The sequence below is a fragment of the Folsomia candida genome, unplaced genomic scaffold (assembly GCF_002217175.1).
Source record: "Folsomia candida strain VU population unplaced genomic scaffold, ASM221717v1 Fcan01_Sc009, whole genome shotgun sequence".
Taxonomy (NCBI): domain Eukaryota; kingdom Metazoa; phylum Arthropoda; class Collembola; order Entomobryomorpha; family Isotomidae; genus Folsomia; species Folsomia candida.
This window is the reverse complement of record NW_019091201.1, coordinates 96,948-107,313: the sequence shown is the minus strand read 5'-3', so window position 1 is coordinate 107,313 and position 10,366 is coordinate 96,948. Positions and strand designations below refer to the sequence as shown.

Below are 10,366 nucleotides of genomic sequence, written 5' to 3'. Positions count from 1 at the left end.
ACTGGCTCACAAATATCGCCGGGATTACGTAATAGGCACAAACTACATATGCATATGTCCTTTATAGTTATGTAGGTACACATATGCATTGCACGTTATCATTAGTGGATGTGTCTCTGCAGGTGTTTCTATACCAATTCATGCGTCTGACAAAGTAATTGACGAGTCTGTTAAATTAGAGTGAGTTTCAATTAAAAGTTATAAAGTCAAGATTAAATTGTCACCCCCTGAACATCAGGGAAGGTGACAGTTTTGAAATAATAAGTGATCAAAGTACTTCTCCACACCAAATTCACAATGCCTTCGCAACACCTCAGAGGAACCGTTTGGAACATGATGTACATAACGTTCGGAGTTCGGCAGGACAATCCATTGTGCGACTGGATGGCGAATATAGGCCTGGCTTTCACCGTTATAGCCGGAACCTACAGTCTTTTCCAGCCAGCTCCTTATGGGCGGTATTCATCTCCAAAGTTCGGACCAACCATTCCTGCCAAAACGGCGTGGATTGTAAATATCATAATTTTAAAATGTTTAATTTTACTTGATCACTTCATTAACTTAAATCAATTTTAAAACAGATTCAAGAATCGCCTGCATTCATTGTCCCGATTCTCGTGGTTTTGACAACGCCACACGTCCAGCTCAGCAATGCTCCCAATGCGATTGCACTTTCTCTGTTTTTACTACACTATTTAAATAGGTGAGAATAGTTACATAATGCTACATTAGGAAATAATTTACATATGTAACATTTATGGGTTCTTTAGGACCTTCATTTTCCCATTTGCCCTCCCCGAGCAGGTCAAGCCTATCCCAATCCCCACAATTTTTTCTGCTTTCTTCTTCTGTGCATACAACGGTTTCCTTCAGGGTCATCATTTAGCAAACGCCTACCGAATTGAGAGTTCTGGATTTGCAGAAACGGGTAAATAAATAATTTAATTAGAAAGAAAATGTACATTTAAAAAAACATAATAATATTCTGTGTAGTTGGAATAAGCATGTTTTTCCTCGGAATGTGGATCAACATTAAGCACGATGGAATTTTGATGAATTTAAAAAGAGAAGCCGGCACGGATAGCGAAGGGAATACAGATTATGAAATTCCAACTGGGGGTTTATTTGAGCTTATCAGTGGGGCCAATTACTTTGGAGAAATTTTGGAGTGGTGGGGGCTTGCCTTATACACGGGAGGTTATCCTCAAGTAAGATAACTTGATTAAATGTATAAACTTGCGTAATACGTGTATTAATATTTTATTATATTAACTCTAACGATGTACAGATTGCCTTCGCTACATTCGCCAATACTTTCCTTAGCATTCGAGCTTTTCATCATCACCGATGGTACAAAGAGAAGTTTGGAAGTGCATATCCGTCCGAGAGGAAGGCAATTATTCCATTCGTGTTTTGAGTGATTTTTGGTTAAAATTCTCAGTAATCTGTATATACACATGCTAATAAAAAATTTAAACAGATTTGGACAAACTTTGATAAATTGCTTGCTTATTATTTTAATCGAAACTCGGGACAATAACATAATATATATAAATACATATATAATACTCTTTTTGGTATAGATCATCGTCAAATACAAGTGTAAATAAGTACATACATAGTATAATTCAAAGTAGTGATTTTACAGATCAACACGTACATACAAATAGGATATTTATAGGCTGACAAGAAAGAGAGAAGAAGAGGTCATCGGAATCTTGACCCGAGAATTAACATAGCATTTACGTACGTATGCTGATACGGCAATCTGGTACGTAAGACGCCGATCCCAATCTCGCTTATCCGTGGGGTTGCGTCATCATATAACAACCTCCATTTACTACCATTGGATCAGGATAAATAGGCAGAACGTGTCACAGCCAATAGTTTACTGGAGACCCCCAAAGATCATGTTGAGGAAGGAGAATCCCGTCCCGGCCTTGTTGGAATTGGCACCCAGCCCCGCAAGACTTTTTTGTGGAAGAGACCTAAACGAAAAAAATGTATATATTATTAGAACTCAAAATTCAAATTATTAAGTAAATGGATAAGCGTGTATTACTGTAATAATTGAAGTAAATTTGTACTCGTCAACAATCCAGGTTTCATAGATTTTGGTCGTTTCGGCCAAGTGTGTCGAATGGCTTTTGTATGCCATACAAGAATCTGCAAAACATTGCACAGAATTTTTAGTATGTAAGATTATTTTCTATTGAAATTTTGCCGTATAAAAATTCCGCGTAAAAATACCTCAGTACAATTGTTTGCTAAAGGTCGAATGTCTTTCATCGTGATACCCAGACTTTTCAGTAATTCGTCTTCTTCATACCCTGCAACCCACGGCATTGACGCGTCGGGTTTCTGAAAATACGGGTAAAATCAATTATACGTTTTAGGTTTGTGTAAGTAATTTTGGCATGTAAGCATATATTTTGACTTTGATACCACCTCTGCTCTAAAAAAAACTTGGATTATTACTAAGAAATTTAGAGGTCTGAAATTGATTTCCTGTCCGTATTCAATCATCACTTTTCCATAATAAACTTTCACTCACTCACGCACTCAATATTGCACGAACCAATATGGGGAACTTTACATATGTGACACCAGCCCAGCAGTCAAACCCATCTTGACTTAACCTTTTGTAAAACTATATTTATGGCTATGCCTAATGTCCTTCGCGACAATAGCTATAAATTTGACACAACCAACACGCAATGCATTTTCCCATTATTATAACACAATAAAAGAAAATCTTCATATGCATGTACAGAAATGCATGCATTCACACAAAAGCCTGAAGTGGCAATAACTTTTTTCATCGCATTCATTCATCCGGTATGATGCAAATTGAATTATGACAACTTTTTGCTTGTTACCTGAACCATATGCATGCAACCTTATCAAATCAGGGAATTCGGATTTATGTGTATGCATGTCATTCCGATATGAGCTAAATTTTCCCATAATTTCTTGCACACAAATCCAATTCTTTACCTAAAACAAGCAATAATTTAGTGAGGGAGGAGGAAATGACACGTCATGTGCTTTGTAACGTGCATGGAAATGAGGTCTCATCTCATTTTCAGTAAACTGGTAACCAGAAATAATGGTCACGCTAACGCTATGTAGTCCAATATTTTGAGTGGAGTTCCTTCTAAACGCCTTTGATGGGTGGGTGCTATTGTTCTCCTTTAATGGGGGCCAGGTAATTGGGATGATAGATATTGCAACTATAGTGCCCCATTATTGGCCATTATTCTCCTCATGCCGTGTTGCGTTGACATTTGTTTTCTTCACGTATATCGAAACATACTTTTGTGTCATTATAGGAATGGAGTCGTATAAAAGCAGCCGTGCATAATGATATCAGACAAACGATGAAAGCTTTACTGGAATAACGTCACGAATGACATTGCTCGCTATTGCAATATTGCGAATATACGAGTCAAGTAGGGCACAGCACGACAACTTTTAGTTTGCCAAATATATGTCAAATTCTTCCAAGAAATATATCGTCCACTAAGCAAGGACAATTCTTTCTTTGCTCAACCCTTCACTTTCTGTAAATGAAATGAAATCCAGAGAATAGCCAACTTAACTATTAACGTCCGGTTTCGTCACAATAAATGCTGCCTGAGTGTTGATATCTAAAAAGACTTTGAGAAAGAAAGTGTTTGAAATCCACTTACATCAAGGAAAAGTTGAACGTTGATTGCAAAACCGGCCATGTCCACGGGGAATTTTCGAAGCCCACTCCAACCATCATAGAAGCCCACCACTTTTCCATTTTGGACGATTGGCGAGCTCACACCAAAGTCGGTGACAAGGCCAACGGGCCACATTGACACTTTCTTGGTCCCCTGCATCTGAAATATTCATCAAATAATATCTTGAAAAACATTCACACTTTAACAACTCGTCGACTCGGGGACAATGCACTGCAATATTCCATATAAACTAAATCGTACGGTCGATTCCGTTTCATGACTAGGCAACATACATCTTGAATACTTGGACTATAGTCACATGTACTAATACGCAACTCGATACTTGCTTCAATACTAATATTTCTTCGTTTTCTTCTTATTTCACATGCCCACCAACACCGCCCATTATACAGAATGTCCAAAGCATTTGGCAGTTACTTGGCACCAAGTCCATTATTGATGCCGTTTCTATTGATCTGACTCTGCTACATAACTCTGCTGCCCATTTGCACCAGCAACCAAACACCACTTCTATTTGTACCTACTCCTTTCCAGAAGCAGAAGTAACCAGGCTTGACGCTTATACTTTTTGAGACATGCTAATTTCTTTAAAAGAAAACTTTGTCTGCAAAATGTTTACGGTTCAAGCTCAAAAGAAGTTTTTGCAAAAAAGAGATGAATTATAGTATTGTATCAATTCACCCGAAAAGCAAATATTATATTCAATGTCTCACCTGCCGAAAAATGTCAGAGTCATAAGTGTTGTCGTCATCGGCTAAAATGTAATTAAATATTTGAGCAACAATTCAATCAATATAGCGAAGATTATATTATGCAACTCACCAAAATACACCACACCCTCAACCGTAGATTTTTTGTGCTCAAAATGTTTCCTCAGCCAGTCAATTGCAGCCCGACGACTAAATTGAGAACATAAAGTAGACTGAAATTTGACACGCTAATAAATAATCTCAAATGCATTTTGTGCATAAATTTCGGCTTGCTTACCCCCCAACCCCTCTCGGCCTTCCCACAATCTTTGTCGTACTTTTGGGAAGTACAGATTTCAAAATGGTATGCTTAATGGTAGAAAATCTAGTCGAAATAAATGTTTCCAACTCTTTAAAACTCAATTCGCTTCCGTGACTAATATCTTCGACGAGAATCCAGTGAACAAAATTTTTAAGTGGAAGTAATGCTTGGGCAAGTCGAGTAAGCTCAGGTTTCTGTTCGGGTCTGTAAAATGTGGGTGTTATCACCTGAGACAAAACAGCGACGTGGTTGTTATCATCCCATATTTTATAAGATATTTTTACATTTTTTAAGCAAATTTACATGCTGAACACTACGTGATGCTAAACTTACCCACACGGTAGGCCCGTTTTCATCGTTAATATCATTTTCATCATTTGAATAAATATCATTTAATGTCTCAGACTGAGAAGATTTGATAAAAATCCCTCTATTTGCAGCATCAGAAGGGTTCAAAGTATCAATTTTCATAATGGACGAGTCAGCTATGACAGCTTCCGCTAAATATTTTCCTCCTCCTATTTTAGTACCACCACCACCAGGAATATTTTTGTGGTTAGAGTTTTTCATAGTTTTCGTATCACTGCTTCCATCATTATTTGCATCACCACCGATAATACTGTTGACCCTGCGTCTCTTCTTATCAGCAGTTTCCCCACTCGCGATCACATTTCCAAGAGCAGGAGCAGAGTCGCAAGGAGCTTCTTGTTGTGTCTGCTGAAGTTGTTGGGGAGATTGATACTCTTGAGAATTTGTGTAAACGGCAGGTCCGTCCAGTCCGTTTTGACTCATTTGAACAAACATGAGACAAGTAGTGACCCCCAGACCGAATAGGATCAGACTTGAAATCAGTGGTCGCAGCCGGGTCCGCCACATCTTAATGTTTCTCATGTTTAGTAATATTTGTTATAGATGGATTCCAGGAAAATTAGCCATTGTGAGAAGATTGCATTGTCCACCAACCACTAACACTTGACTGACCACACACGACGATGATACGGATTTGTGCCTGAGTTGGCTAATTTTGTCCGTCTCACATTTTCATGTGGGATTAAGTAAATGGTTTTACTTTCGTACTCGTGTTAAAGAAATTTAGCCAAACAGTTTTAAGTTCACAAGGGTTATACACTTACTATTCTAGGAAAATCTCCTCCTCCATTTTTAGGGGACTTTAGTCAGAGGCAGATGTTCCTTGTCCTTGTGTACGGATATTGTTGGGTCGAAGGAGGCAGTACCGATGCAAATCTTCTCTCTCTTTACAGAGAAGTAAGCAAATGGGTGTAGGGTAGCACAAACTGAATGAACGAATTTAAGCCACCTCTCCTCGTAAAAGAACTCAAACCGACTGATGGAAAATACCGCAGTGAACTCACCATTTATTCCTTTTTCCTCTTATCCTATAATTTTACAGTGTCCGTCAACTCACTCACTTAGACCTTTCTTCTTTCTTATTACTTACAGAAAGTGTACGTATAACGACTTCTATGCAGTAGTACAAATGCATTTGCAACCAAACCACCACTATTTTGTCCTACTGCACATCCCGCACTCAAATATTAAGCACGAGTACGAGTTAAGCTCTCTGAACTGCATTCAGTTCAGACCACTGTTGTATTGTACGAACCAACATCGTTGGCAAAGGTTGAACAACTCAAGGGTCCAATTTTACCCGGGTAGTATACCCCGATCCGCACCAACCAACGCAACGATGGGAGAAGGGGAATTCCGTCCGAGGATCTACATCTTTTGCGCAGGTTTGCATCTTAACTCGATTTTAGAGATGGTATTCATAGCTGAAATGCTGTGAGAAAGCGGACATGATGCCAAGCCAAGTACGACTTTCTTCTTCTTCTCTCATAATGCGGTTCTGCTTTCTGATGTGGTAATTATAATAATCTGACTGCAGTGAAATTGAGCAGCTAGCGAAACTGCTGTGCCCTCAAAGTATGCTGCACGTAGCGGAAATCTGCAGATAAATAAGGAGAGAGAATGGCTTTTGAAGAGCGATAGGCAAAGAGGTTCATGGCAGGAACAGAAGCGTCTTTCATTCCGCGGAGTAAAAGGAGAACATGAAATTCTCAAAGGAGTAAACAAATTGGAATGAATGCTTTTGATTTTGAACGGAAATCTCTCTCATTTCAACTACTCAGTCATTACCAGAGACGACATCGCAGTCTGTGAGATATGTAAACTATGCAAAAATTGTGACTCGGTTTCTGCACTGGAATAATAAAATATTTATGTATTTAGTTGCACTCAGCGAGACAGAAATTTGATGCATTCCATTCATTACTTGATAAGATATTGATGCTAAACATTAGTATGCAATTTAAATAAAGTGCCAATTAAAATGGAGCAATTCATGCTAAATTATCTGCACAAGAATTTTACCGTGTTAAACCCTTTGACCCAAAAGTAATCATGCAATGGAATACGAATCGCTTGTTGTACAAGATTTACGAAATGACACGAAGGATGAATAATAGAATTACGTATTAACGTCTACCGTAAAATTGGCGTCGTTACGTAATTTAAACGTCGTTTACAACCTGACCTATCTCAACGGAAAAATACACGTGAAAAAATTAATTATGCGTTGCACTACTTCAATCTTTATAATAAAAAATAGTTTGAATTAAAAGTTGCATAACATTTTCTCCCATTATTTTATTTCTATTTTTCCTACTTTTTAGGTTAAAACTGACTGTAGTCTAAGGCAAGCAAAATTAAACTATGGGACACTTTTGGATTGATGACATTTCTATGCATCGGATATGCACGCACTTCAAGAAGATGATTATTATTTATTTACGCTCCATGAACAAGAACAGTCGAGTGGAATACTCGAACAGTGCGGGCGGTGATGGATTAAACAATTTCCTCTCAAGAAATGCTTTCCAATTCAAACAATTTCTTTATTTCCTTCCTTCATCTTCATCTTGCTTTGTTCACGGATGAAGAACATCACAAAATGAAACACCAGTGTAAAAAAATTGCCGTAAAAAACAACGCATTTCTTTAAGATTAACTTTTGACACTAAAAACAAACCAAGTAGTTTTTTCATGTACAGTTTTAAATGGGTTTTATATTTACTTTTTCCTCTATAAAAAAAGTCGTGGTGGCGTAAAAACGGATATCTACCAAACAACTGAACCGCACGGATTTCAGTAATTTCTGCCATGCCTGACATACTTTTCAGCGATTCCAGTTGTCAACCAAATTTCAAGTTGATGATGGATTGTGGTATCAAAGCTTGTCACTCTAGTCATAAAAAAAGCGCTATTTTAAATCGCTCTTCTATTAAAAGAGGTAACTATAAACTATCCTACAATTACTATGTCTATCCTTAATCCGATCTGTCTAAATACGTATGTACATACATTTTATATAGCATTTATGTACATACACAAAATCATTAAACTGTTTCAAGGTTGAAAGCACTTGACAAAAGCTATGGCTATTATAAATAGAGTATAAATAGGGAATACTTATCTCAATAGTTGGCACTTTTACCTTTAGAAATCGAGTATTTTCAAAGAATGGCATTATGTTGTCTACCCACATTTTTCATGATCAGTCTATTCATTAAAAATTTAAATATGTAACATTGAATTAGGACTCACGAGTTTTGTTGTTATATAAAACATAACCTAGTATTTAAAAGTTGCATACATAAATTATTCCAAATTGGTACATATGTAATACTGATCGGAAAAGAAACGAAGGTAGAAATTAAATGCAACTTGATTCTTATTGCTCCTTCTTTTTTGGCTTTTTGGGATTCCTGGAACGAGATTTGGCCTTGCATAGCGGACAAATTGGTGCATTGCGATGAATTTGCTGATGACAAGATAGACATGACTTCATTGGAGGGGGTTGTTGCCTGTAAATGACAAAATAAATTATTTATATCGCAATTTGGATTACAATCTCATTCAGCAGGGAGAGATAATAGTTGCATGTCGTGTGCAACTATGATACACAGTGAGTGCCATGGCCGATTACAAAAGGTGACACAATTTGATAATGCATTTGACCACACACAAAATCAATGAAAAACAAATTTGTGACATGCAATCTATTTATGTTGTGTCCAGTTTGAGATAATGTTTAGTTTGTTCTTTATACGAATGAATGAATGGATGATAAGTACTTACCGAAATGGTGGTGTTGGTCCGTGTGGTTGTGGAGGGAGGTGTGGCGTTTGTTGTTGTTGTTGTTGCTGCTGTTGCTGTTGTCGGTCTTGTTGTTGTTTAGCTGCTGCGGCAGATTGCATCATGGCCAATGGATTTTGACTCATGATAAACGCTGCGGCTGCAGCTTGTGGGGCGGAGGGGGGTTGCGAATATGCCATTCCTTGCATAACTTCGTCTCGTTGAGGTTGAGAATGTGAGTGTGACCAGGTTGGCAGTTGATCAAATAGTCTGTGGAGATAAAATGCATGTTAAATTTCTGCTTTCTCCACAAAATTCAGAGTGAAAGTGAAGTTAAGTGAACATACTCTGACGATATTATTGATGGCTCTTCCTCATGCAATTCTGGTAACCGTTCCAATCCTAAGCATGCCTGCCTGAGACGATCAACTTCCGCTTTTACAGGCCCAAATTCTTGATGAAGTCGTTTTGCAGTGTCGACTGATCTCGTTCTTGTCTGTTCAGCTTGTTTGATGACAGATTCCATCTAAATATGAGCAATTACAATTTGATGATTTGAGTTTATTTTTGAAATTTATCATCTTAAACGTAAATGACCTTACAGCATTTATGTCAGCATGGATTTGTCTCAATTCCTCAACATGAGCCATCTTTTCTTGCATTAGTAGTTCCATTTCGGATCTATAATCTTGCAAACAACGTTCTTCTTTTCTACAATTTTCAATTTCATCCAGCAACCGTTCTTTCATTTTCAACATTTGCATCGTTTTACATCTACAATGAGTGAAAGCAAAGTAATTATTTCACATTTTTATTTTACTTTCACTATTTTTAATGTGAAGCTATTAAATTACTTGATTTCTTTAACTAGCTCCAATTTTGCTAAAGTTGACGCCGCTCGATCATCAACATCCATCATTTTCACGTCTGTAATGAATATTTTGCATAAATAAATAAACAAATAATAAGAAATAAATAAATTTTGTAGTCTAAAAATCCAAAAATTCACAAATCGACGTTTAAACTACACAAAAAAATATTAACTTTCACTTTGTGTAATACACAGAAAACACTACAAACTTAAGAATGCTTACCAATTTCTTTCACAAAATATCCCAATCAAATATTCCAACTTTTTCGCACTTTCTTTCAGCAAATTTTCACCCAACTTTATTAACAATTTCTTCTCCGTATTGTGTGAAAGCGCTAGAAAGTGACAGTGGTGATGAGCCTGTTAATCTGCCTGCACATCATTTGACACCTTCACATCCCAATCCTATCGTATCCTTTCTTCTCTCTTTCTACTGCGGTTGAGTAAAGAAGTAAAAGACGAAGAAGACGACGAATTGACATGAACGAGAAGAAGAAGCACCCAACATAACATTTGCTATTTAAGCACTTTCGACTTATTCGGTCGGGCATATAGAAAAGCAACCGGAGAGAAGATTTAACCCCATCTCTGCCAACTG

General features: G+C 37.3%; 3 protein-coding genes across 3 annotated transcripts; 1 reads left to right on the top strand and 2 right to left on the bottom strand.

Annotated features, from left to right (window-relative positions):
• The first annotated feature begins 82 nt into the window (after window positions 1-82).
• LOC110854015 (3-oxo-5-alpha-steroid 4-dehydrogenase 2) lies at window positions 83-1,481 on the top strand. Its single transcript, XM_022102402.2, has 5 exons — window positions 83-510; window positions 582-703; window positions 771-928; window positions 994-1,208; window positions 1,289-1,481. The coding sequence occupies exons 1-5, from the start codon at window positions 298-300 to the stop codon at window positions 1,415-1,417; spliced, it is 837 nt and encodes a 278-aa protein (XP_021958094.1). The 5' UTR covers window positions 83-297; the 3' UTR covers window positions 1,418-1,481.
• Window positions 1,482-1,492: 11 nt separating this feature from the next.
• Window positions 1,493-6,443, bottom strand: LOC110854014 (galactosylgalactosylxylosylprotein 3-beta-glucuronosyltransferase S). The gene is made up of 8 exons (XM_022102401.2): window positions 5,076-6,443; window positions 4,719-4,969; window positions 4,554-4,630; window positions 4,445-4,485; window positions 3,693-3,869; window positions 2,251-2,361; window positions 2,063-2,166; window positions 1,493-1,988 (listed from the first exon to the last, which is right to left on the bottom strand). The coding sequence occupies exons 1-8, from the start codon at window positions 5,631-5,633 to the stop codon at window positions 1,889-1,891; spliced, it is 1,419 nt and encodes a 472-aa protein (XP_021958093.1). The 5' UTR covers window positions 5,634-6,443; the 3' UTR covers window positions 1,493-1,888.
• A 1,190-nt stretch (window positions 6,444-7,633) lies between these two features.
• On the bottom strand, window positions 7,634-10,300 carry LOC110853721 (zinc finger C4H2 domain-containing protein). The gene is made up of 6 exons (XM_022102034.2): window positions 9,992-10,300; window positions 9,752-9,824; window positions 9,500-9,671; window positions 9,245-9,423; window positions 8,901-9,167; window positions 7,634-8,626 (listed from the first exon to the last, which is right to left on the bottom strand). The coding sequence occupies exons 2-6, from the start codon at window positions 9,814-9,816 to the stop codon at window positions 8,494-8,496; spliced, it is 816 nt and encodes a 271-aa protein (XP_021957726.1). The 5' UTR covers window positions 9,817-9,824; window positions 9,992-10,300; the 3' UTR covers window positions 7,634-8,493.
• Between the last annotated feature and the right edge of the window lie 66 nt (window positions 10,301-10,366).

Coding starts and splice junctions, on each gene's coding strand:
- LOC110854015 (XM_022102402.2), top strand. CDS start 298: ATGCCTTCGCAACACCTCAGAGGAACCGTTTGGAACATGATGTACATA. Junction 704..770: donor TTACTACACTATTTAAATAG/GTGAGAATAGTT, acceptor TGGGTTCTTTAG/GACCTTCATTTTCCCATTTG. Junction 929..993: donor TTCTGGATTTGCAGAAACGG/GTAAATAAATAA, acceptor TATTCTGTGTAG/TTGGAATAAGCATGTTTTTC.
- LOC110853721 (XM_022102034.2), bottom strand. CDS start 9,816: ATGATGGATGTTGATGATCGAGCGGCGTCAACTTTAGCAAAATTGGAG. Junction 9,672..9,751: donor GAGCTAGTTAAAGAAATCAA/GTAATTTAATAG, acceptor CACTCATTGTAG/ATGTAAAACGATGCAAATGT. Junction 8,627..8,900: donor GGACCAACACCACCATTTCG/GTAAGTACTTAT, acceptor TGTCATTTACAG/GCAACAACCCCCTCCAATGA.
- LOC110854014 (XM_022102401.2), bottom strand. CDS start 5,633: ATGAGAAACATTAAGATGTGGCGGACCCGGCTGCGACCACTGATTTCA. Junction 3,870..4,444: donor ACTCTGACATTTTTCGGCAG/GTGAGACATTGA, acceptor TGAATATTTCAG/ATGCAGGGGACCAAGAAAGT. Junction 2,362..3,692: donor ACGTTCAACTTTTCCTTGAT/GTAAGTGGATTT, acceptor CCGTATTTTCAG/AAACCCGACGCGTCAATGCC.